Raw genomic sequence first — 27031 nt, 5'->3', positions numbered from 1 at the left:
CGCTACCTATCCAGCAGATGGCGCCAGCTTTATGAACTCATGTTGTGTGGCTCGACTCCTTTGAACTTTGAACACAAATTATTGTTTTGGAAATATTTTAAAATGTATTCATATTTATGTTTCTTATGTGCAATTATTTCCTGTCCAGGGTGAATAAGTTCACCAAGTTAACTTCCACAGAGTGTTACTTTGTTACAAAGCACAATTATTACGTTTTATTTATTGCTGCATTTTTATTATTTTAATATTCTTATAGGGATCTTCTGTCCCTAAACTTGTGTGTGTTATTAGGTCCCCAGAGTTAGCTAAGTCAGAAAAAACATTTTGTAAACAGTTGTTTTAGCTTAAAGCAGCAGTCCCCAAACTTACTTAGCCGCGCACCCCCTTCTATGTCCCGACCATGTCGACGCACCCCCCCAGCCCCACATCAGGGCATGGCTATATATATATATATATATATCAGATGTCAAGCTAAACGGTCACTCGACAGACGGGGTTAAAAAAAATATGATCGACCTTTTTCCCCATTACTTTCATTTTCATGTTTATGTATTATGTATTTTTGAAATGGTAATTAATAAACATTCAATACCATTACAATTTCCTTTGATTTAATTTTAAATAAATATTTAGAGTGCCCAGGTAGCACATAAACAATGCAATTTAACTGTTTTCTTAAAGCAGGAATGTTTAACCAGAGCGCTCTCCTTCCTTCTGCTCTGCGTAAACCTGAACTGGTCACCTACTTGTGCGTAATCAAATGTCTATAGGGGAAAAGATGGAAAAGCTATAGCCATGAGGTTCACTTTTGTCTCAGACCGACTTTTTGCTGTTTTATGGTGTGGCTGAATCTGCGATCCGCTGCCATGCGGACTGGAATAACAAATGCTGTAGTAACATGAGTTGTAGTCAGGCTCGGAGTCACTGGCTGGAGTGGACCCGACTTTAATACGTCATCCCAAAATAGAAGCTAATATCTTAATTTGACCTTGACTGAAAAATGTTGTTATAAAACCTCTTAAAAGTTTTTATTACGGAGGAGGCAGCGCTCATTTCTGCCTCCAGTCTGACAGCACAGCGCAGCGCCGGAGTTTGTGCAGCGTGTGCTTGTTTAAATCGGTGTGTGTGTGTGCGTGTGTGTGTGTGTGTGTGTGTGTGTGCGCGTGTGTGCGCACCAATGTTGTAAAATTCCTTCTGCCCAGCCCAGATGTGCTCACATGTGCACCCGTGAGCCGTGGTTCCGCTGGAACGCGTCTGACCTCTGACAGACGCACTCTGAACTAAAGATCTTCAGCGCGCTGTTAATAGCCTGACACGTTTAGAATGCTGTCCCACAGTCAGTGTGCTAATATAATAATATAATGCTAAAATGCTCAGATGGGAATCATTTCTTGATTTATTTAGTTACATCCACAATGTTCTGTGTGTGAGGTTTACAATGTCAGAACACCTGCATGAGACAGGTGTTAATTACAATCTGCCAGAATGACTCACCACCTTCAGATTTCTCCAACACCGATAAAAATGATCAAATACTGAACATATCTTGCTATTAACAGCGTGCGCAGGCCAGAGTGCTGAAGCTCGGAGCGCATTATTATTATTATGAAGCTAGGGCACATGCGGAGGACACACACGCACATGCAAAATATACTTGTTTTCAATTGCATTTATTGTGCCCACTTACTTTTTCTTAGGCCCGCCCACAAATGAGTTTCTGGCTACGCTAATGGTGACATGTGACAGACTTCTCTGAGCTCCGCAGCCATTACACGTTTCACCTCGCGCACCCCCTAGTGGCACCCCTGGGGGTGCGCGCACTACACTTAGGGAATCCTTGGCTTAAAGCAATGGAAGGGAAGGCTTGCATTCACCTGCATTAAAAAAAAAACACTACAATGTATGTGAATTCACTTACATTGTTTTATGCTAAACTAAGAAAACCAACTGCTGCCAGATCATATTGGGCCCGTCATAAAATGCTTTTTCTGACTTGTCTAACTCTGGGGAATCTTAACAAGACACAATTTTACTGAGTGGTGGAATATTGATTTAAGTTAAAATGTATTTGTGGCAACCACAGTTTACAAGAATGTTAGATTTATGCTGTGACTGAGTTTGTGTGTTCTGTTGTTTTTCTGCTAAATAAATCTTATTTGCATTACTTGGAAACCCTAGTGAGTTATTGAGGCAGTTCTTTGGTGTGTAATAGAGAAATAAATTTGCATCAAAAAGGCAGAGAATGAAGGGTTTAAGCTTAAGAAAATTGTATTTTTATTTTTTGTGTGGGAGATTTATCGGCAATTATATCGGTATCGGCCCCAAAAAAAGCATATCGGTCGGACCCTAATTCTTTGCTTTGTGCTGCTTATAGAGATTTTTGTTTGATTTTATTTTAATTTTTTTGTCCGGCGTGTGCACAGCTGAGACAACTGACAATGCTTCAAGTGCTGCACAAATCCTGCCCTCCTCATTCATCACATGTCCCATCGCATCCCACCGCTGTCTGTACTCACGTGGCTTTTATAGTGATGAAAATGCCATCTGCTTAAACAGCATAGGTGGGAGAAGGACAGATTAAAGTATTTCAAAATGCCACCAGACAACATCCGAGTTCCTTCCGTCTGATTTAAAAAGATGTACATGTAACATCGGGGTTTGGGTGACATAACCTAAATAACGTCTTACATTCGTAGAACATGTGTGATTAACACAAATGAAGGATTTTAGCAGGTAAGTGAAAGATGATACATTTCCTGTTGTTTTAAAGTGATGCATCTAAGCCACACTCTGCCTTGATTAAAATGACTTCTGATGTTGTTGAAGCCAGCTGACGCACAGAATGACCTTGTTTCCTTTAATCACTTCTTGTGAAAGTAGGCGGGTTTATTTATTTTTTTGTTTATGAAAAGCTTTTCGTCTGATATTTCTCTTCAGTGAAGGGGACTGGTGGCAGGCCCTCAACCTGAACACAGGAGACGTGGGCTACATCCCCAGTAATTACGTGGCTCCAGCTGACTCCATACAGGCTGAAGAGTGAGAATTCAAATCATTACTTGTTCAAACTGCAGTTTCTGTCAACTTTTTGACATTTATTCACCCTTGTTGTCTTGCTCCTCACCCTGCCCAGTTTCTTTTTGATGTATTGAGAGTGGGAACAGAGCCCTGTGGTTTTGCAGAGGACCGGTGGCGATGTTTTTCTTCTGGTTTATCAGAAACGTTAAGCAACTGTTATCACGCTTTTGCTCTAATTTCTCTTTACTGATGTTTTGAATCTTCATCCTTACAGGAATAAAAATTAAACACCTAATTAGCATTTGCCTTAAATGACACGTACTTGTTGCCTCGTGAGAAAATTCTTCTCGTTTGCAACATGTAGGAGTTTCTTGAAATAGTGTTTTGCTTGTTTGAAAGAAAAGTTTGATCGTTTACACCTGGGAGCTCTATAAATATTTATAGTGATGAAGATTTTTGAAGTCTTTTATATATCCAGTGGTGCACGTTAAATACTTACTATGCAATTTTTTATATTTTTAAATCATTTTCTTGAGCCAATAGGTGCTAAAATGACCCTTCACAGGGTTAATGAAATGTCACTCAATCACCCTCTGTGGCCAGAAAACTGAATTTGCAATTTCAGAGTGTCGGTCCAGTCTGTTGGACTTAGAAAAAACAGGAGCTGCTTCCAGCATGTTTCTTGCATGTTTTATTTGATGAGCACAGCTGATTTGTTTGATTTATTTATGAACCACTCCTATAGACACTAAAGATGACTGGGGAGACATTTCAGCTGTTAGATTAAGGTGTTAAAGAGACAAATGCACGGTGAGGAGATTTGTTTCACTTTTGGTTTTGAAAAACGGACACTAGGAGGTGCTAAAAGCAAGCCAAAACTGCCAAGTGTGCCTTTAACGACCTCAGTGCCTTGAATGATAAGCCGATAGACTGTTTTAGGTTTAGTTTTATAATATTTGCTTGCCTCTGTTTGACTAAGAACCAACTAATGCTAAATTTCACCTTGATACAGTTGTTACTTTCCCACGTGATAAAACTTTCACATAAATATGAAGTTGTAGTTTGCTTCTGTATGATGCTGAAGATTTCATCTTTATTCTGTTGTTTTCTGGCAGATGGTACTTTGGTAAATTGGGTCGTAAAGACACAGAACGTCTCTTGTTGTATCAGGAGAACCAAAGGGGCACTTATTTGGTTCGAGAAAGTGAGACGACAAAAGGTAAGGATTTTTTTTTAATGCAAAGTAAAGATGTTCTTGATCAAAAAGAGCAAAGCATGCTTGAGTTTCTTCATTGTTTTAAAGGGTCGTATCATGAAAAATCCACTTTTTGGAGCTTTTTACCGTGTGATATTTTTATTTCCTCAGGAAAATGCAGCCAAATATATTTCTTTTTTTTTTATTATTATTTTTTATTTTTGCATGTTTCAGCTGCACATTTTGAGTTTTACTTTGAAAATCGTATCAAGCATCAATGGAAACTAGTCCCATCATCAGGCCCTGCTGGAAGCTAGTCTCTGGTCTGAAAACCTGTCATCTCTGGCCAGCACAGGATATGTGGCTTAGGCGACTGATGTCATAGCAAACTTGGTAGTCCAGAGGTTGGAGTGCTGGGCTGGATGCCCTAACCACTGGACTACCATAGCCAATACATCAACCGACTGCCTAAGATGCTGTTGTAGGCACATTTTGTCGGAGCGAGCGTGGGCGGAGTTTCACTAAAACAAATTGTATTTTTTCCAGGTATAAATTCAGGCTGATGAAAATAACTCGTATGTAAGATAAATGACATCTCAACAGTGCCATTAATGTTTTTATTTATGTTTTCATATTTTAATTGTTTGCTTATAGCACGTCGCTATTAAACAGCTCAGATTACTGAGAAACACAACTGATTGAATTCCTGTTGGATCTCTAAGGTGCTTACTCTTTGTCTGTACGTGACTGGGATGATGCGAGGGGAGAGAACGTCAAACATTACAAGATCCGCAAACTGGATAACGGTGGTTTCTACATCACCACGCGGGCCCAGTTTGACACACTACAGAAACTGGTGAAACACTACAAAGGTATGCAGCCCGCTCATAACAGATAACATGCAGGTTGTGTTTTTGTTTGAATGAAACTTCCAGCTCAGAGGAAATCCTCACTTTCTAGGAAGCGAGGGGTTGTTCAGATGTTTTTCATCAAACCTTTTCTCCCATTGAAATCGGTTTTTCAATAATCTTGTTCTGCACGGAAAAAAAATGTCACCGTTCTCATAAATTCTTTAGAAAATATGATTTTAAAGTAAATTGTGTGAAAATATTGGATTAGCACCCACATATTCGTCTCTGGATGTGTGGAGAAAGAAGATGAGCGTTTTTCATTTTTCTCTTGGTAGAGCATTCAGACGGTCTGTGCTGCAGGCTGACGACTGTGTGTCCAATACTAAAGCCTCAAACTCAGGGACTATCGAAAGATGCCTGGGAAATCCCACGAGAAAGCCTCAAACTGGAAGTCAAACTGGGACAGGGCTGCTTCGGGGAAGTCTGGATGGGTAAGAAGCTGATTGCGATTTACTCGGATACTACACTGGCCCACATACCGATGTAAACACTGATTGGTGTTAGTTCTCGCTCTCGCACGCAGAGTTCAGTCATCACAGGTCACTTCCTACGCTTCATTTCTCCTGCCTACTTGTGAGATGGCGGCCTTTGAGCAAACAGCTCATCTTTTATCCCTTTGTCTTTGCACGCCTCTGTTTTGAGATCGCTCTCTGCCTCTCCTGCTGCAGCTAGTGCTGCTAGTTAACAATAGTTTCCTCCTCTGCTAAATTATTATTTTATTTTTTACCTCATATCTTCTCTGCTCGCATGTTTTTCTCACCTTAATTTGCCATGCTCGTTGTGGGATACTTTTGTCCCAGCCAGGAAGTGGCTGATTATTGAAGCTGTCACTTTCTTTTTCACCTGATCTTCATGGAAACACTGTAAGAGATCAGCAACATGTCATCAGATTTTCACCTTGTAGCCTTTTGAAGGTCATTAAAAAGTCCTAAATTAGCTCTTGATGAGCATGTTTTGATGTGCTAGTATAACAGTTCTCAACTTTTAGAAATAAAGTGGAAAATATAATTCTCCAGCACTAAAATCAACATTAATTTAGCTTTTTCTGTGTTTTTGTTCAGGCACATGGAACGGTACTACTGAAGTGGCGATCAAGCTACTAAAACCAGGGACCATGTCTCCACAGGCTTTCCTGGAGGAGGCCCAGGTCATGAAGAAACTGAGACATGACAAACTTGTGCCTCTTTACGCCGTGGTGTCCGAGGAGCCAATATACATCATTACTGAGTTTATGACGCATGGTAAGGACAGTTAAAAGTCCCAAATTGGCAGTGATGTGGACATGTTTGGGTTAGTAGATGAATCATTTCAACCCTAGAGCACAATGTGGATCATTGGCTTGCTGAAATAAGCAACACCTTCCTTCAAATAAGCGTAGTTTTACCTTGTGCGCAAATGTCCCCTCGTACAACCACAGATGTGCGAGGGGACACATGCCTCAGACTGATGGACTTTTTTGATGTTTGCTACTACAAATCCCAGGATCTTTGATTTACTTCATTATCACATTTAGTTGCCACTGTTTTCATGCAGCAGCTGAGTTGAAGTTTGCACAGCATTTAAATAACATTCAGTCCACTCAACCACCTGGATCATATGGCTAATGGAAACAAAAACAACATAGGGTTGTTTTGATGCTAAGAAGCAGTGACGCTTTAAAGACCAGGTTCACTGAGAAACAGCTTGTTTTTACTTGTTACTGTTGAAAAATGATGAGTTTCACATGTATGTGAAAATAGTCTTCTACCCCTATTTCCTGCATTAGATGATTGAAGATGGAGTTGAAAAAGATTATCAGAAAAGCCATTAAATTCTAAGTCACATTGAAAATTAGCATAAATGGACTCATGCATCTTGTTTAGTGATGGAGAATGCTGTCGGTGGTTTAGTGTCCAGGAGAGAACAGAGCACGTGTTGGCTAGTAGAATTGCTGCAGTCTTCTTCAGAGCTCGCCGCTGTTGGCGGCGTCACTTTTCTGTTTATCCGCGGGCAGCAGAGTAAGACTGTAAAGCTCTGAAGAAGACTGCAGTAGTAATTGAAACGTCTGCAAACAACGATAAAACTGTGTTTAAGAACCAAGTAATGCAGTTAGAAAAGTCACACAAAAGGAACGCACAAAAGATGTTTGCTAGTAGAAGCTAACCGTTAGCATTAGCCACTCCACAACATAGCAGAACTCCTTCAGGCTTGTGTTATTTATGGAGAGAAAACATCAGTTTTGCAGAGCAATCAGTCAGCGGTAGAGTCATGTTGCTGTTAGCCAATCAGAGTCTGTATATCAGGAAGTAAGACTCCCAAATCCTGCCATGTTCTGCTCAACTCAACTGTGATTCTCTTCTATTTCCTGAAGCAAGAGCGCCAGAGTCCCCCCCCCCCCCCCCCCCCCCCCCCCCAGAGATCAACTCACAATTTATCCTAGAGACCACTGCAGATGTGTTGGGAAATGAGTGAACTTGCTCTTTAACTGAACAAATGAATTCAGTGAATCGTCTCTCGGTTGTTATGTTTTCTTTTGCATTAACCAACTGGTGGTTATTGGTTTTCCTCATCCCTCTTTGTTACACATTTAACTTGCACCTCAATCACACTAAAGCCCGGACCACGCTGTGCTAGAAAAATACCTTATCGTGAACAGAATCATGAGAGAAAATGGTGAACCGGCTCTGCACTCTCTAGAGCAGCTTAATGAATACCCTCATGACCAAAGTCAGCCTCCAGCAGTCTTCAAGCACTGCTTGAAAACCTATGACTTCCATCTGCAATCAACCAATGAAAATACACCCAGGGAGTGGCACAAACAACTAGTAACGGGAGTGCAACACGAGCGTAGAATTGGCAACAGTGGAAGCTACAACACAACACGTGGATCATTCCTTTTGGAGTTTGGTTTGGAGACAAATGGAAGAAGTCTTAGGTGTGTTCTTGCTGTGTCTTTGTAAATCCATGCTTTTGTTCTTTTTTAAACACAGAAACAGTTTTGTTTACCTGCTTGTAGCTACGGTTTCGCCGACAGCTGCCGGCTTCTTCAGGCTGACGCTGATGGTGGCGCGTCACTTCCTTCTCCGTTTATCTGCGGGCAGCAGAGGACGTTGTCGCCCTCTACTGCCCGCTCTCCCCTCTCCGACGATGCAGTCCCAAACGACAAAATATCAGCTGGACAAAAATGTGGAGTCATCTACGAAATCCCATGCAAAATATGCAATAAAACATACATAGGAGAAACCGGACGCCAACTCAATACACGGACAATAGAACACAGAAAGGAGTGCGAGAAAGAGGCAAATCGTAAACACACAAGAGCAGCAAAATAAGAAGCAGAAAGTACAATAAAAAAGTCAGCCGTAACAGAACATTGCTTAAGAGAAAACCATATAATGGACTGGGACAGCACACGGATCATAACCACTGAACAACAAAAATACAAAAGATGGATCAAGGAAGCAATAGAGATAAGGAGACGTGGATGTGGGACCATGAACAGGGATGACGGAGTTTACACGCTGGACCACGCATGGGACTGCATCGTCGGAGAGGGGAGAGCGGGCAGTAGAGGGCGACAACGTCCTCTGCTGCCCGCAGATAAACGGAGAAGGAAGTGACGCGCCACCATCAGCGTCAGCCTGAAGAAGCCGGCAGCTGTCGGCGAAACCGTAGCTACAAACAGGTAAACAAAACTGTTTCTGTGTTTAAAAAAGAACGAAAGCATGGAAATGGAAGAAGTGTTTTAATAGTGGAGCATCTTTCTCTTTTCAGCGTTGTTTTAGTTAGCAGTCTGCTTTCGGTAACGTATGCTTTTTGGTGGGTGTTCTTGTGACGTAACGTCCTATTAGAGGAAGGCGTTGTGAAGTTTGGCTAACTGAATTCATGCTCCGTACAGTTTCCACCTCTCTACAGTGTGACATGAGCAGTCGTGTGACTACAATAAATATAGTGAATACGTTAGAAACAAAAGATAATAATCAAATTTCCTAATTAAAATGGAACCAGATGCAGATTCTTGGAGCCTAAACATGCTTTGGTCAATAGCTAAAAAGTTTGTTGGCCTCTGTTTTACACGACCAAACCGATTGAATCTAAAGGGCTTCTCTAGCAGCTAACATTTGTTTATGCAGGACGTGCAGAGGACTATGACTGACTCATGCTGTTATACAAACATGTGTTTTTGGGAGCTTGGCTCGGTGCAGCACTAGAGCACGGTTTCTGGCTCTACCAGTTTTTGGGAAGGAACAGTGTGACAGAAAAAAAAACAGATCAAAGCTCAGCCTTTGTCAATATCTTATTTTCTTTTCTTATTTAGTTTTAAAGTATACTTTGCAAATCATTAGTGGTGCTCTTAATGCTTTAAAGGCATACTGTGCAACTTTTTCATATTTTTAAATCATTTCCTTGAGCCAGTATGTGCTAAAATTACTCTTTACAGGGTTAATGAAAATTCACTCAGGTCCCTGCCACCTTCTGTGGCCAGAATTTACACTTGTGAACTTAGAAGAAAATTGAGCTGGAGTCTGCTTCAAGCACGTTTCATGCATGTTTTAGATCATGAGCTCACTAATAAAGGCTGTAGAGACATTTCAGCAGTTAGATTAAGGTGTTAAAAAGACGAGTGCACAGCGAGGAGAGAAGTTTCACTTTTGATTCTACTAAGCAGACACTAGGGGGTGCTAAAAGCAAGCCAAAACTGCCAAGTTCACCTTTAAGTTATAGTTCGGGATCAAATCTTACTGTGTTTCCAGTTAAAAGAAGAAGAAAAAAAGAACCTGGTTTTGTGATGAGTGTCATGAAACTTTAAACATGTTGCAGCGAAGAAGCATTTTTTTATGAGTTCTTGTTTCAACACACTCGGCCTTATCCTGTTTGTCTTTAACTCCCAACAGGTAATTTGCTGGATTATATAAAAGAGGGAGAGGGAAAAGTACTGAAGCTACCCCAGTTGTTGGATGCGGCCTCACAGGTAAGATTTCTGAAAAGAAACAGGATTTCTACTAACAAAGGTGCAGCAGCTGCCTTTGTCTCCTACCTGCCCAGCTGTGTTCACTCAAAACGGGGAAGGCTTTTTGTTATTGGAGGTACAACAAATAATGTTCTGTGTGAGCTTGATTACTGCTGGGTTTGTGAAATATGTCACTTTACCTTATTTTTCCTCTTTATACATCTCCTTTGCTCTTAACCACCTGAAGCACTTAAACACATCTCACCAGAGGCCTCTTAAGTTCACAGTTTCAGTCTCCTACTATGATTTGTTCCTACTTACACGCTTGACGCTTCTCTCTGTACTCAGTAGAGTAGAAAGGTGAGAAACCTTTCAGACGGACTGAAATCTGAGATGCTTCAGTGGAAGTTGATACTATTTAGACCCTATTTTCCCCGAGTGTTTTAGCCTCATGCTGTGTTTTCCTCTTTATAGTCTAATCCCACTTTATGGGCTTTGTCTCAGGTCGCAGAAGGCATGGCCTTCATTGAGAGGATGAACTACATCCACAGGGACCTCAGAGCTGCAAACATCCTGGTAGCTAACAACTTGATTTGTAAAATCGCTGACTTTGGCTTGGCTCGACTCATCGAGGACAACGAATACACAGCACGTCAAGGTGTGCCGAATGTTTCAGTATCGGTCATTTCAAAGCCTTTTTCTTGTTTTGAACACTTTTTCTTACAAACTTAGGTGCTAAATTCCCCATTAAGTGGACGGCTCCTGAAGCAGCTTTATACGGACGTTTCACGATCAAATCAGACGTCTGGTCATTTGGGATCGTTCTGACAGAGCTGGTGACGAAGGGCAGAGTACCTTACCCTGGTAATGTGTTGACTGTAGTTTCCTCATCATGTCTGCCCCCTGCTGGCACCAATGCCACTTGGCTAATTCAACCCTGTTTATGAATGCATGACCATCTGGTTCTCGTCGTCTTGGTTTTAGCTCAGTTTAAGTATAGAGCTGCAGATTTTGATCCTATTTCCACTTTAAAAGTTAACTTTTATTTTTTTAAATCTCGTTCAGACCAGCCATCGGTGTGGGAGCATAATTTATTGTTTCTGTGAGACGAGGAAAGATGGTTGACATGATTAGAGCTCTGAAATCAAGATGCAAGGCATAAATCGTTTTAGCACCACTGCATCCGACACACCAGCATGCCACCATATCCGCGTCCCAGCAGCTGCTGTGGACACAGCCTCTGTTCGAGTGTGAGATAATCTGATCCCCAGTCTCCCACAGAAAGATGAAAGGGGGGTTGGAGGGGGTTTGTGACCATGCCACTGACTCTGTGTCATAACCTCTTTTAGCTGGAGTTGAACTCCCATAGGAGCCATCTCTGTACAGTCACAGGGTTCAAAAACTCAGGCTTCCTGTCTTGGAGATGGAGTTGGGACTCAAAGATGAAGCAGGACTAGCTGGAACTATTTGCTGATGTTTTTGAAATCACATGATGTTGGAATTCTAAGATCCCTGAAAGATGCAGCATATTTTACAGTAGAGATGACCACAAGGAAACGTTCCAAACAAAACTAGAAGATTAAGATTCTTGGCTACTGCTGTGGTCAAATGGTTTTAAATGACCTTTTATCTCAGAAAAAAGAAGTTGGAGACATTCCCACATAGTGCCATAGTCGTTTGGCCCCCAGCTGTGCACGATCGTTTGCATGTTCTCTCAGAACTACAGTTGCAAATATCAGGCTTAATGCATTTTAAACAGTTTTGTCAACAACCTCTGCAAGAACGTGCACGCCCATCTTCTCCACAGAACCAGCTTCAAACCGGTTTGTTCAGAAGTGGTTCGTCAAAAAAGAAGTAAAACTAAACTCAAGGATTAGCTGTTAGCATGTTGCTTATAAAACAGAAATGATCAGTAGTAAGGAGTCCTGTGTGTTTTAAAGCTGGACCTGAAATCATAATAAAGTCCGTTTACGTGATAATCGCTCCTTATTGTTATGTTGAGAAAACATAAGTTAGTCACATCTTTTCTGGAACAGGAATGAGACTAGGTGCATTTTAGAAATCACATATTAAACCTCCATCCTGTTGAAGGAAAGTAGTTTGTTCCAGAACGTGATATTAGGTAGAGGCTGACCGATAAATTAATTTTTTTCTTTATCAGACAAAATTCTTTTTAAAAGCTGAAACTAAAACAATATCAGGCACCTGTATGGCCAACTGCTGCCACTACTAAACTGAAGAAAGGACCCAAAGGACCCCACTTTGCTGTTTTAGATGAGTTTGTTTTATATTTGAAGTTCAATAAATATTAAATGATTTACTGACTTACAGTCAGGTCCATAAATATTGGGACATCGACACAGTGCTAACATTTTTGGCTCTATACACCACCACGATGGATATCAAATGAAACGAACAAGAAATGCTTTAACTGCAGACTGTCAGCTTTTATTTGAGGGTATTTACATCCAAATCAGGTGAACGGTGTAGGAATTACCGTAATTTCCGGACTATAGAGCGCACCTCAATATAAGCCACACCAAAAAAAAGGGTTTTCTACACACACGCTGCACTCGAATACAAGCCGCGGCGCAGCAGCCACATGCAGGTCTCCGGCGCACAGCGCATGTACGGCCATGACATAAGATCATTAGACAGAAATACGCTACACAGAGGTTTTTCGTTGTTGTTTTAATTCAACAAACCGAATTTTAAACACGGGTGAGCACTGATAGCATTCATATTTCTGGATGGTTATGAAATAAAAACAGAACTGACACGTTATTACCGGTAATTTGCATGCATGTTTAGAAGAAAAGAACAGCGCTGACACAGCATTAATAAGCCCCGGATGATTAGAAAATAAAGAAACTGCATATAAAACATGCCTGGTTAGTAAATAAAACACACTTGCCTACCAGAAAAAGTCATTCGCTCTCATCTTCCTCTTGCGCACTAAAGCCATTAAAGTCGTCCTCTTCAGTGTCGGAGTTGAACAGCCTTAGAAGAGCTTTGTCACACACCTTTTCTGTGGCAATGTCAGTGTCGCTGTCTGTGTTGCTGTCATCATCCCCAGGAGAAGCTGGCTTGAATGAGTTCTTCCCGCTGCCGTCTCCAGCGCCGAACCATGGATTCATTCATGTCAAGCTTATGTGCGGCAGCAGTTTCCCTCCTTTACGGCCAGATCGATGGCCTTCAACTTAATTGCGGCAACATATGATCTCATACTTGTAGTTACCATGATGAGGGGGTATGGATGTGAAAAAAATTCTTCGTCGTGCCGGCTGCTTGCATGTGCTAAATTAGAAGGAGCACTTTCTTCGATTTCCACTTTTGACTTCCACCTGTTTCACTTTCTGCTAAAGCGCCCCCTGGCAGGTGAAGGAAAATCTTCAGTAAAGCCGCACCTCATTATAAGCTGCATGGTTCAAAGCGTGGGGAAAAAGTAGCGGCTTATAGTCCAGAAAATACGGTACAACAGTTTGCATATGTGCCTCCCACGTGTGGTGGTGTATAGAGCCAAAAATGTTATTGTTGTGTCGATGTCCCAATATTTATGGACCTGACTGTACGTAATTTTTGTTGCACGCAGTGAGTGTTCAGTTGTCCTTCACAATCAATGTGCTGCTAAAATGTGTGTGTGTGTGTGTGTATATATGCACACACTAATATACACACACACAGGCCTTGATAATCAGCCTTAGAAAAACTGGCCTTAAACTAAAGGCTGACCGATATGTTTTTTTAAGTTAACTGTTCTGATTCGTAAGAAAAAAGGTATTGATTAACACACTTACCAGGCTGTTTCATGTTAAATGATCTTTGTTTCTTTAACTGGAAGTGTGTGTGTCGAAGCTTTAGCTTACTTGTCTCATGCTCCAACTTCTTCTTGAAGGGTGACAGTAGCAGAGGAGTTAAAGAGCAAGTCACTCCCAAATCAACTTTTTTTTCCGATAAACTACCGTATTTTCACGACCATAAGGCGCACCAAAAAGTCTTAAATTTTCTCCAAAATGTACGCCGCGCCGTATGGTGCGATGTGCCTATTGTGTTGTTGTGAGACGCGAACGTAGTAGAAGACCAGGGGGCGTGGCGTGAACGTGCAGACGTGAGCGAAGACAGACCTGTGGATCTGCCACATCTTCATCAACATCCTCGCTGTTTGCCTCAGACTCCGGCTGTGAGTCTCCGCCCACTTTCTCTGCTTCCAGTTCAAAAAACAGCCGTATACTATCTGAATTGCCTGGTGGACATTTATCCTTCTCATCATCCTTTATTAAAACCTATTAAAAGCCCACAAAACTGCAGAGACAATATATCTGTCCGGATCGCTCCAAAATATGAAGTTTACCGTCAATATCTGTTTACCTGTTGTTACTCCGTTCGTGCCACTACTTTCCCCGCGAAGCGGCTCCTTTTTGCACACATCTCGTTACTCGTGCAGCCTTCCTCTCTCTCTCAGCTACATGATGATACTTTTTATCAGCTGAATATGTGAGACTTCCACCAACAGCAAAAGGATCTCATGTTTTTGTGGGGTTTTATGTTCACAAGCACATTCCCTCTCACGGATTACTAAACTGCTGTTTTGACAAGTTGTCAGATTGTCTAAAAATAGGTCGTTTTTTTAGTTTAGTATAGTGGGCTCGACGCACGGGAGGCAACATCGCCTCTCCTCCATTCATTTTCAATGAGACATGCGCGCTGCCGCGGATCGCCTCCCGTGTGTCGGGTAATAAAAGCGACGGCGACAAATTTCGCTGATCGCGGTCGTTTGTCGCCTCCCGTGTGTCGAGCCCACAACTCCGCTTTTACGTTGCCTATTAACAAAATTTAAAAACTGGGGTGTAGTTTATAATCTCCTTTTTAAAGCTGAATTGAAACTGAAACTCAGGGAGGCGGAGTCTTGCTGCTACAGCGTCCCAAATCAGACCTGTTCAAAAGACGCGTATACTCGTCCATGGACCCCAGAGAGTTAATAAAACACAATTTAAATCACACTATTTTCTTAAGCCTATTAATAACACACACACATGGTTTTGTTCATGTGGAAAGTTTATGTGGTTAAATCCACCAACTACCGGTAAACACATTCTGAATTTCAACACAGCACATCAGCGCTTGAAGCGGCACTGCGAGCAGCTGCGACCCAAAACGTACCAGAACCGCTCACGGCGCATGCGCAATCATGCATCAACACTGCTCGCCCGCTATTTCCCTAATAACACACGTTGTTCGTTTTAGTTTCTACACGTTTTTTTACTCACAAAGATTGTCAAGAAAGCGTGTTTGTCGTGTTCATGTCAAATTAAACTGATCACAAAACACAGATTTACTTTCTTTATTTCGTTTTCCTCATCCAACCCCCATAAATCCCTGTGTGTCCTCCTGCAGCACTCCCGGTGTACGCCCGGCTTTAGTAGGAGGGAGACCTGCAATTATCGCTTTGTCGCGCATGTCTCATTGAAAATGAATGGAGGAGAGGCGAAGTTGCCTCCCGTGTCGAGCCCATTAGAAGAGCACGAGCCGTCAGCGCACGCAATGAGGAAGTGCACGTGCGCTCTAAACCAGGTCTGAACCAGGACTAGACCAGTAAAGTGAAACATGCTTTTGGCTGTTTATAATTTTCACAATGTCTGGTTTGCACTGATATGTTCCGAGTCCCGAGCCCGCACAGATGTTTTACCGGTACGTTTTACCGTGACCGCGCCCTATAACCCGGTGCGCCTTTTATGTGTTAAATACCAAAAAGACACCGGTAACTGAAGCTACACCCTATAACAGGGTGCGCCCTATGGTCGTGAAAATACGGTATATAAATGCGTGTCTAATCGTGCTGCAGACGTGTCATCAATAGTTAGGCACTTTAGTGCATTTTAGTAAAAATTTTAATTTTCTGTCTAAGTGTTGTGACGTTGTGCTGTTAAAAACTCTGCACTGCATTTGAATTGAAATCTGCCATCGCTATTGGCTAAGAGGTCCCCTAGAACGTTAGCTGGTACAGTATGATGTCGCAATGTCGTTGTGAGCGCGTGCGTGTGTGCGCGTGTGTGTGTGTGTGTGGTGTGTTTGTTAGCGGCTCCGCCCTCTCTGTCTGCTAGGCAACAGCATTTGTTGCATTTTTCAAACAGGAAGTGGGAGTGGAGTAGTACTCTGGTAGGGGGTGACTTGCTTTTTAAGCGCCCGACCCATAACTGGAGGGTTGCAGGTTCGAGTTCAGTCTATTGCAGTCATTGTGTCTATGGGCAAGACACTTAACCCTCCTTGCCTGCTGGTGGTGGTCGGAGAGACCACTGATACCATCTCTCAGCAGCCCCGCTTCTGTCAGCGCGCCTCAGGGCAGCTGTGGCTCCATTGTAGCTCATCACCACCAGGGTGTGAATGGGTGAATGGCTGTGTTATAAAGCATCTTGGGGGGTTGTAGAACCATAGACGGTGCTATATTAAGTACAGGCTATTTCTTCTACAAACGTTTGAGTCCCTCACCTGTGGAGCTCCGGTCTCATCAGTCAGATGATGTGCAGATGACTTTTTCATTTCATTTTTGTCTTCATTACAAATACCTTTTTCCCTACTTCTGTTAGTTTTAACCTCTTTAAATCGATTTTACACCCAATTCTGAGCTACCGTCATCAGGAAACATTTTTCTATGCTTGGTAGCAGAAAAAATATATTTTCAGTAAACATAGCTGAATAAATATTTAGCTAACAACTAAAATCAGTGGGGGTTTTTTTCTCGTTAAGGTATGGTGAACCGAGAGGTACTGGAGCAGGTAGAGCGAGGTTACCGGATGCCCTGCCCCCCGGCGTGCCCCGAGTCTCTCCATGACTTGATGCAACAGTGTTGGAAGAAGGAGCCAGACGAAAGACCGACCTTTGAATACATCCAGTCCTTCCTGGAAGACTACTTTACAGCTACAGAGCCACAATACCAGCCTGGAGACATCATCTAAAAGTAGCCATGATGAACGCTTTACTCATCAAGGTACATCAGTGGAGGTGGAACATTTTAATGAGGCTGTGTAGTTTTTAACTACTTGGCAGTGGTTGAAGATGTTTGTCCTGCGTGCACCTCCAGACCAAGAGAGCAGATGGGTGCTGGTATCTTAAGAGCCTCAACACTGTGATCAGAGAGTGGGACCTCAAATTTAACTTTTGCAGAGTTTTTCTTAAACTTTTCAAACAAACTCCACACCTTCCTGTAATTTCCCACTTTTTATGTTTGGTTTTAGTTCAAACAAATCTTAATATGAATCTCGACCTTTCTTATATGTTTGGCTTGATGTAGGTGGATGAGGATGTGTGTTTATGAGACCGATAACTGTGGTTAAACTTGTCAGGTACGTGCTGTAAAGGCGTGTGTGAACGAATAAAGGTCAGCTGTGTGGATGCAAGAGTGTACTGGGATCTGAGCAGATGTACAGTTTATGAAGAGAGTATTTTTAGCAAGTGTGATCAATGATAAAAACATGTTTTGATTGTTTTTTTAACACCTTCACTTCGATGAAAAACAAGGTTTATTTTGCTTTAACTGTTTTATTTAATTTGACTTTAAATTGCATTTTAATCTATGGCAGGTTTATTATATCAACTTAATGAAAGTTTAGAAGAGGGTGCTTTAGCCAAACAAACAAAAAGTTTATTTTTGGTACATAACTGAAGGGATTAACTTTTTAATTACACACACCCACATAGTTAAATGTCAAGCCTAGTAATATCTTAGTTATAACATATTTGGATTTTTTATTTTAATCAGTAAAAAGTTTCTTTTTTTTTTTCTTCCTACTTTCTTTTTTTTTCTTCCTACTTTTCTGTTTATCAAGAAAATGAACCTTCTGGTAGACGAGGCTTCCACACAAGCACATCATACACACTGGTTAAAGCAGGGCTGTTGTAGAAACTAGAATATTAAAAATTATTTCTCAGAGGTACCTCCAGTTTCTTCACGCTTCTTTCTTTTTCTAAGCCTGAAAATTAAGACTATGGGAAGAAAAATGTGTAAAAAAAATTTCCCTGCCTGTCTATTTTAAGCGGTTTGTTTCAGGAAACGGAGACTTGGAACTAGTGGGGACATAAATAATGAACTGAGAATGGTAACTAATATGATTTTGTACAGAATAGAATAAAATAAATTTTAAATTAATGTCCTTGTTCAGTGTTTTTTTTTTTTTTTTTTGCTACATTTTCTAACCACTGTGAAATGACTTAACAATGCGATTCACTAAATGCACACTAGTTCTGTTCACACGTAAAGTGCTGAAGAAGATGAAGCTTAGTTGTCCTCGGTCCTGTAGAAGAAGCAAAAAAAAAAAATGTCTAAGTGGCAGACATGGACTTATTTCCAGGACAGATGAAAATGAAATTTGGCCCATGAAACTCACTGGACCATCTCCTTGTACTTCTCCAGAGCTTCCTGTGTGATGTAGTGGATGAAGGCTGGATCCTGCAGATCCAGCTCCCCAGGAAGAGTGAGTATGAGGGGAGGGGAGTTCAGAACCGTCACCTCCACTCTGGTCTCCGTAGCAGACATGTTCGGTTCATCACGACTCCCTGGCGCCACCTAGAGTGTAAAAATCATGTTTTTCAAGTTTAAAGTTCTCATCCCACCTGGTCTGCTTCTGCTTCCCAGTTTCTCACTGTGGTGATGTGGAAGATGTTTTGAGGAGTGCTGCTGTTGCTCACAGCCTGAGCCACCCAGCTGTACTCCGCTGCCTTGTCGCTCAGCCACTTGACAGTTTCATCAGTGTGGCGCTGGACGATGGACAAGATCTCGTTATACTGCTCTTTAGACACATCCAGCAGCTGGGAGATTTCATCCAACTCCAGATGCAGCTCCCGGACGCTGGGGCACTCTAGGAACAAGGAGCAGGATGAGCTCCGGGGTGAGAAAGTTCTGATTTCATCAGAGCACGCTTCACCTGTGAGCAGAGCCCCCTGGCAGGCCTCACACTTATCCTGAAGCTGCCAGCATTCTGACGTCTGCCTGCGAAGATCTCTGCACAACTTCCTGTTCTGCAGGAAGTGAGAAAATGTTGCCTTCTCTGCACCAAGGAAACACAAAATAGCAGTTAGATTAGTGCTTTTTTAGTTTCATTTGTTAACTTTTTAAATGGTCTTCATTTGTATATCGCTTTCTCAGGGTTCTAACCCCCCATCCCCCAAGGCGCTTCACAACACAGTCATTTGCCCATTCACAAACACATTCACACACTGGTGGTGATGAGCTACGGTGTAGCCACAGCTGCCCTGGGGCGCACTGACAGAGGCAAGCCTGCTGAACACCGGCGCCACCGGTTCCTCTGACCACCACCAGCAGGCAAGGCGGGATAATTGTCTTGCCCGAGGACACAACAGCTGCATTCTCTGGTGCTGTAATGTTTCTTGAGGATCTCGCTACCTTTCTGTTTCTTCTCCTTTACTGCCTGATGGAGGTCATCAAACACTTGGGTGACCACAGCTCCAAACTCCTCAACCACTCTCGTCCCAAAGTCAAAGAAAGACTCCAGCACCTCCTCCAGACCCACTCCCTCCAGGAAGCCCGAGTCCCTGGCGGGGTAGAAGGGCTCAGAGGTGGCTTCTTCGATCAGGACATTAGTAATGTTCAGGAAGGCTCTCTGGAGGACTTTATCGAGCTGGTTGCTCATCTTGGAGGCCAAGGAGATGCTGCGGTTCACCAGAAAGCCCACTTTGCTCGTCACCCGGTTAAAGGAATCCTCAATTTGGTCGACATCCGTCTCCGAGTCATCAAGGCTTTCATCCTGGTTTACAAGGATGTCCCCTGGTGCCATTGGAGGCTCTCGGGGCCCAAAGCGCTGGGAGACTCTTTGGAAAAAGTTTTCTACCTACAAGATAGACGGGATGCCAGTTAGTGGAATCTGGTGTTCTTTATTTTTTTTTCACCAGATCTAGAAGAGACACAGAATCTATATAAAACATTTAAAATTGCCAATTTCTTTTAAATCAATGCAAATAAAACAATCAAAAAGCAGATGTAAATGAGCAAAAGTATTTAAAGTTATGGGAAAGTCGTTGAATCATTTGCAGAGGCCTCTGGTAGGAATGAATGCCTTGCAGGCCTTATTCGGGGCAAACAAAGCCCAGGATCACTTGGATCAGCACGGATAAGTGTGCTGCAGCAGAGATAGGCCCAATCCCAATACTCGCACTTGCGCCCTTCATTTGCGCGTTCCCGGCCAGGGGTGCGAGTGTGTAGAGCACATGTGTCAGACACAAGGCCCGCGGAGCATTTTTATGTGGCCCGCGAGATAAATATAAAAAATGTATTAAAACTGGCCCGCTGGCCGATTTTACCGCAAGGACTTCAACTCCCATGATGCTTTGCGGCGTTAGCGCGGAGCCAATGCGTCCCCTCCTTTGTGTTTTTTCCAGCGCCTGCTGCCGGTGTCTGCAGCTCCGCTGTCTCGGACTAACTATAAACACTCCTCTCACTCAGCGCCGAGTTCACTCAGCTGTTTTCTGACGTTGAAGCCCAGAAACGGAGATTCTAGCCGCTCAGTAATGTGTTCACGACTGAAAGAGAAAGTTTTCCAACTAAAGTCCAGACAGAGCTGATATAACTCCAGCGAACAGCGACACGCTCAAACCAGCATTACTCTGTGGTTGCAGTCATTGTTTTTCCTCCCCGACACACAACAACGCGGTCAAGCTGCTCAGACATGTTCATCAGCACAAACCTATGTGAGCGCCTGTTGTCATCTAATGTTGTCGTTATTATGATGAAGATGAACAAAACAGCAGGAGTCTCCTCCTCAGCTCAGATCAGCCCCATGATGCAGGTATCTGGCTGGAACAGGTGAGCATCACAGTAAACCAGTGGAGCAAACTGAGCTTTAAATATGTTGGTTTTATGCTCTTTTTCTGCTCCAAAACATGAAAGTTAACAGGTGAGATGTTGCATTTTCATTTAAGATAAAATGATGTTTTTATTTTGTTGTTGGCCCGTGAGAAAAGATTTAACCTACAGTAAACAGGAAGTGGAAAGGCTGCAGATAGATGAATAGAATAGAAAATCCCTTTATTGTTCCTCAGTGGGGAAAGCTAGACGTCACAGCAGCGATGACACTTATTACAGGAGAAAAAAGAATAAAAAATAAGAAAAATGGATAAACAACAAGAAAACATAAATCCTGAATAGATTTTAAAAATGCTGATTATACCACAAGTAATGAATACCACTGATGCCTTTTATTTAAAACTGACTTGCTTGTGTGTAATGTGGTTATTCCACATTCAGTGTTAATGCAGAAATAAGTTTGTTTCCAAATTTAAAGGTTCAAAATTGCATATATGTTGATAAAGAAAATGTGCAAATTTGCTGTCACTTTTTCAAAAAATATTGAGTTTGACACCCCTGGTGTAGAGTTTCCCGATTCTAAAGTACAGAAGTTGACCACACCCCCGTTGCACCCTTAATCTGCACTTCACCCAAGTCCGCAGTGATGCGGACCTCAGGATAGGGTGTTGCCCACAAGCCATTACTGCAGGAGAAAAGGCTCAAGTTCCTTGTCTGAAAATATGTATTTTCTAATGGAATTAGTTAATTTTAGGATGATTAGTTGATGCTAGAAAACTTTTAGACAAAGGAACAATAAATGTAAATTTATTTCAAACAACTGTTTGGCTGTTTGTTTAAAAATTGTTTTATAAAGGTTTTTGAAAAACTATCACAGCGACCAGCATCCCGGCATGGGTTGCGATCGATGACTCAATGCTCCCTGTCTCAATTCTGCAATTATTTGCACACTTGTGTACTACGCACTCAAAGCCTTACAGCTCACCTTCTCCAAGTGCACTTTGCTGAAGTCCGCAGGGCGAGTATTGAGATTGGGACAGTGACACAACACGGCAGGATTTGGGAGTTTTATTTCCTGATATTTGGAAATCTTCCTTTGGATTGGATAACAGCTGCGTGACTACTGCTGACTTGCAGAATGGATGTGTTGTCTCCACAATAACACAAGCCTGGAGTTTTTCTGTGGTGGTGTAGCTAACGGGTAGCTTCTACTAGCAGAGATGTTATCTGTCGTTTTATGGATGCCAAAACAACAGCCTTCCCCATCATTAGTCAGGATGGGTGAGTCCATGAATATCAAGTGACAGTGTGATGTAGATCTGTCAGATTTCAAATCCTCGAGTGTCACCATCTATTTTATCAGAATCTAGTGCAGGAGGTAGGTGTAGGAGACTATTTTCATATTCAGCCTGAATGAAGAACTTTTAAAAAATCATTAAAAAGTCTTTTTCAGAGTTTCACTCATTTCAAAAACAATAAACTGAAACAAAAGATGCACAGATTTTCAACCTGTACATGCTTAGTTTTTAATGTTCCCTGTGGTTGCTTTGATGTAATCAGCATTCCAAGGGCAACATATTTTAATTTAACTTTTTTTTTCCTGTTAAATACTTTTTTGTTGCCCATTTCCAGACTTTAGTGTGATTTAAATGGAAACTATAAGGATCCTGTGTATTTTATATATATATTTTTTTGGACCAAAAACAACTGACCAACTCTTTTTGCTAGAAGAAAGTTTTGACACCTTGGAGCTGAAGGAAGCAAAGCCCCTGCGGCAGGTGGAGGTGTAGAAGGTTTTGCATGCGTCCTCCAGACAAGGTCTGCATTCCTCCCACTCTGACTGCAGGGAGTCTTTGCACTTCTCCTCTGCCTCCTCCAGCCTCTCGCTCACTTCCTTCGCCAGCTGCGCAGCCCCCTAATGTGAAAAAAGGAGCCTTTAAAATAATTTAATATTTTAATGTCCTCAATTTCTTTCTTCTGTGAGCTAACAATACCCTCTTCTTATCGCTGCTGCGCTCTAAAGATTTCATGAGGTGCTCGTGCTTCTGCTCGTTCCTCCACATCACCTCCCTCATCTGCTTCACCCCATACAGAGCTCTCCTCAGCTCCTCGCTCACCAGCATCTCACCATCTTCTGACAACTCTGAGAACACATGGAGGAGAGCAGTACTGTCACGCACACGTGTTTCAGATCAGAAAACTAATTTCAACATCAAAGGTAAACGGAGCAATTCTAAAAGCAAGTTTTCAAGTGATTTCATTTATTTAGGCATAAAAGCAAAAACCTGCTTCTGTGACTGGCCTCTGTGAAAAACTGTTTTTTTTTCCTTGGCAACAAATATGATAAAGGACAATGAGGGTCTCTCATAACTACATTTTTGTTAGCCTGGCAAGCCAGACTAAATAGGCAAGGCAAGAATTTGGGCTAGCGTTTGTCCCATCGGTCTTTAGAGAATGGTTTCAAAGGTTATAGGAGTTTGAAGGTGATTGAAATGAGTCTTTTTCTTTTACAAACCATTTGATAAATTGGTTACTGTTGGTATGTGCATTTCAAGTAAAACACCTCATATTGCTCCTTTAAAGGTACATCATGTAATATTTTTACTTGTTTACTGTAAAATACTTTTCCTTTATAAATGGTAAATGGCCTGTATTTGATATAGCGCCTTCTAGAGTCCTGAAACCCCCCAAGGCGCTTTACAACATAACCAGTCATTCACCCATTCACACACACATTCACACACTGGTGGGGATGAGCTACAATGTAGCCACAGCTGCCCTGGGACGCACTGACAGAGGCGAGGCGGCCGAGCACTGGCGCCACCGGTCCCTCCGACCACCACCAGCAGGCAATGTGGGTTAAGTGTCTTGCCCAAGGACACAACGACAGCGACAGACTGAGCGGGGCTCGAACCTGCAACCTTCCGATTACGGGGCGAGCACTTAACTCCTGTGCCACCGTCACAGGTGGCAAGCAGGTTTTTGCTTTTATGCCTAAATAAATGAAATCACTTTATCATAAATGTTTCTCACCAATGTAAATTCTAAGGAATTTTACACTATTATTTGCATAAACTGTGGTCGACGCTCCATTGTTATGCGCCATCTTGAAATACGGCAGCTGTTTAGGGACATGCTTGACATAAAGCTCTGAATTTTGTGTTTTTGCTTCAACGTGACTGAAGGAAACAGCAGAGGGCAGCAGTACGCCCTGGAAGCATGGTGTCTGCTGAACCAAGAAGATGAAAACATAAACACTGTTGCTGTAATCGGTTAGTTTGATTAACAAAGAATGGAATCGAAAGACTTTTCAAGCTTGTCAAGACTTCATCACACCCAACTCTCGGCAGTCACGTGATGAGCTCCCCACCCGCCAAGCCTCCAAGCTGTGAAGATACTCCCTCACTCACCTCATGTCGCTCATTCATCATTTCTTTGTTCTAGAGCTCCTATTCTGGTCCCAGTGTACCAGTTCCAAAGTCCTTCTTCAAGACTGCTCCTAAAGTTCCTTCTCCTCAAGTAGCTTCTCCTCTCATTGCCTCCTGTTTCACCCCCAACACATTACAGCCTTCCTCTGTTAGCCAGTGGCTAACTGGCAGCTGGCGTCTGCTCCATCTCACTGCAGCTCCAGAGATCCACGCCACACTGGACTCTAATCTCTTTCTGGCTCGTGTCAGTCCTCTGTGTGGCTCGCCGACAGCTCCTCAAGCGGCCTGACAGAACTTGCCCTCGAGAGGTTTTGGTTCCGTTTCGGTTTCTCCTTCCTTCCATGGAGGCCATTTTTCAGTCATGACCTTTAATGCAGAGATTAGGTGTTCTGGGTTTAATGATCTCCAGTTGCTTTTATTTGAGAGGTGGATGTGTTGGCTTTTGGGATCTTTTAGCCTGCTTTATGTAGATTGTACTGAAGTAACTTCTAAATTCTTCTGGTCTGGTGGTGATCAGGTCTGAGTCTGGCTGTGAAAATTCAACTCAGATTACCAGATAATGTGATTATTTACAGGTAATTCATGATTTAACAAGGGGCAACTACACATAGGGCCAAAGCTGGTTAGGGTAGCTTTTTCCCTTTAAAGAAATATTTGCGAGAATCAAAACACAATAGGGGAGGGGGAGTACAATCAGATCTTTTCAAATAAAAACACATCTATAAGAGCAAGTCACCCCCAAATCAACTTTTTTTTCTGATAAACTATAAAATGCGTGTCTAATTGTGCTGTAGACATGTGTAGTCAATCTTTTCGCACTTTAGTGCGTTTTAGTTAAAATTTGAATTTTCTGCCTAAAACTGTCAGTGTTGTGCCGTTGTCAGGAAAAAATACTGCACTGCATTTGAATTTAAATCTGCCATCGCCATCGGCTGAGAGGTAACCTAGAACGTTAGCTGGTACCATATGATGTCACAATGTGTGTGTGTGTGTGTGTGTGTGTGTGTGTGTGTGTGTGTGTGTGTGTGTGTGTGTGTGTGTGTGTGTGTGTTAGGGGCTCAGGGGCTCTGCCCTTTCGGTCTGCTAGGCAAAGGCATTTGTTGCATTTTTCAAACAGGAAGTGGATGTTCAGTAAGAATCTGGTAGGGGGTGACTTGCTCTTTAAGGAAATGTTAATAAAGCTTCTGCTCTGCTGACGTACGTTTTAAGGTGTCCTCTGAGATAACTTCCACCTGGTCTGCAGCAGCAGAGCTGAGGATGCTTGTCCTTGCCACCATCAGCACCAAACTGAGCAGCAGCTTCATTCTCAGATTTCCACACTGGAAGAACAAGCAAGGAGTTAAACACATTTATATTTACTCACTGGCTGCAAACTCCAGATCACATGTTTACTGCATCAAACACGCAGATAACTGCTGCCCGGTTTATTCCTGTTTAGTAAGATTTCAGCTGGAGAGTTGTTTAATTGTATTTAATGTAATTCAATGTCAAAATATGTGCAATAAGGAGTTTGGCCACGAGGTGGTGCTACACAACTTGAAGCGCCATGATTCACCCAGAAATGAGGTGTTTTTAAAGATCCATCCAAACTTGTTTAATTTTATGTTAAATTAAAACAAATAAAGACACAAAACTGCTTTAATCCACACTTGTGTTTACTTTCCAAAGTTCAGGCCCTAAATGGTGACCCACATCCCAGTAAAACACATTACATCTTGAGTTACTTCTCTTTTTCTATTTAATTAATTCAGCTGATTTTAGTTTTAGATTAGAGGCACAAAACAAAGTTCAACAGTCTGAATAAAACAGACCACGGGACTCGTCTCAGCTGGGAAGCCATGTTTAGGCTGGTCTCCTGTTTGTTTCACCAGCTGATCTCACTCTTCTGCTGACACATGTGAGGAATTATACAAGCTGGTGTCCAGGATTTACACTAAATTGGGATGTACCCACTGGACTAAAGCTGTTCTATTAAATCCAGCTGGAGACATGCACTGTCTTTGTTCTCTAAGGCTCATTAACAAACAAAAAATGATCATAAATAGGATGAAACTGTGTAACAAGTGTCAAACTGATTAATTAGGTTTCAGGAACTGGAAAATATCTCTTAAAGAAGCAGTTGAAGAAGTTTAAACCAAACTTTTAAAAAACATTTACATTTTTCTGTAAAAAAAATCCCATTTAAATGAGATTTGTGCCCATGATTACAGGATGAACCAGTTCTACTCACCAGCAGGAGAAGCAAGCTGCCTGTTTACCGACAGAAATGAACAAAGAGCTGGTGATCTTGACCTGGTTGGATCTATTTATGCCCGTCCTTTGTGAACTTCATCCTATTACTGTCTTTGCTTCAGGCTGATGCCCATTAATCCAGTGCTGGGCACGCTGACAGGTGTGCTTTGTCAGAGACGTTCTGATCAAATAGAACAATAAATAAAACAATATTCCTTCAGCAGATGTGAATCCAGCATGTGTTTAATAATAAGTGAGGTTTCTCTCTGTTCCTATCTCTTTATTGTTGCCCCCTCTGCTTTTAGTGACCCTGAAAATAGTCTTTACTGGATAATAATGGAAACCAGACCGACTTCCAGCCTGTAACACCTCCAGCACCTGGATCATATCATGCTGCAGTGAGAAACGCTCCATGTTCACCAGCTAAACATGAAACAGTAAGACTACAAATGCAAAGTTACTGAGAACATGCACTAAATCAAATCCAATCAGGAAATTCACTCAAGT

General features: G+C 42.2%; 2 protein-coding genes across 6 annotated transcripts in view; one reads left to right on the top strand and one right to left on the bottom strand.

Moving 5' to 3' along the window:
* yes1 (YES proto-oncogene 1, Src family tyrosine kinase) overlaps positions 1 to 17235 on the top strand; it is a 52411-nt gene extending 35176 nt beyond the window's left edge. For both annotated transcript variants that reach the window (XM_054741741.2, XM_015956567.3), the window contains exons 4-12: positions 2938 to 3036; positions 4131 to 4234; positions 4933 to 5082; positions 5397 to 5552; positions 6183 to 6362; positions 9996 to 10072; positions 10556 to 10709; positions 10784 to 10915; positions 16796 to 17235. In XM_054741741.2, coding sequence (XP_054597716.1) covers positions 2938 to 3036; positions 4131 to 4234; positions 4933 to 5082; positions 5397 to 5552; positions 6183 to 6362; positions 9996 to 10072; positions 10556 to 10709; positions 10784 to 10915; positions 16796 to 17004 — 1261 coding nt within the window. In that variant the 3' untranslated portion in view covers positions 17005 to 17235. The remainder of the gene's footprint in view (positions 1 to 2937; positions 3037 to 4130; positions 4235 to 4932; positions 5083 to 5396; positions 5553 to 6182; positions 6363 to 9995; positions 10073 to 10555; positions 10710 to 10783; positions 10916 to 16795) is intronic.
* Positions 17236 to 17815: 580 nt separating this feature from the next.
* clul1 (clusterin-like 1 (retinal)) lies at positions 17816 to 26648 on the bottom strand. Of its 4 annotated transcripts, XM_015956569.3 has the most exons (9): positions 26523 to 26648; positions 25494 to 25611; positions 22859 to 23007; positions 22609 to 22779; positions 19449 to 19893; positions 18970 to 19092; positions 18689 to 18903; positions 18433 to 18611; positions 17816 to 18339 (listed from the first exon to the last, which is right to left on the bottom strand). In XM_015956569.3, the coding sequence occupies exons 2-9, from the start codon at positions 25594 to 25596 to the stop codon at positions 18324 to 18326; spliced, it is 1401 nt and encodes a 466-aa protein (XP_015812055.1). In that variant the 5' UTR covers positions 25597 to 25611; positions 26523 to 26648; the 3' UTR covers positions 17816 to 18323. The 4 variants fall into 4 exon arrangements, with proteins under 4 accessions (XP_015812055.1, XP_054597719.1, XP_054597722.1 ...); XM_054741744.2 differs by having other exon boundaries at positions 18689 to 19092; XM_054741747.2 differs by lacking the exons at positions 25494 to 25611; positions 26523 to 26648 and adding an exon at positions 24275 to 24414 and having other exon boundaries at positions 18689 to 19092.
* Between the last annotated feature and the right edge of the window lie 383 nt (positions 26649 to 27031).

This window comes from Nothobranchius furzeri, chromosome 11, assembly GCF_043380555.1.
Source record: "Nothobranchius furzeri strain GRZ-AD chromosome 11, NfurGRZ-RIMD1, whole genome shotgun sequence".
Taxonomy (NCBI): Eukaryota; Metazoa; Chordata; class Actinopteri; order Cyprinodontiformes; family Nothobranchiidae; genus Nothobranchius; species Nothobranchius furzeri.
This window is presented reverse-complemented; position numbering and strand designations above follow the sequence as displayed.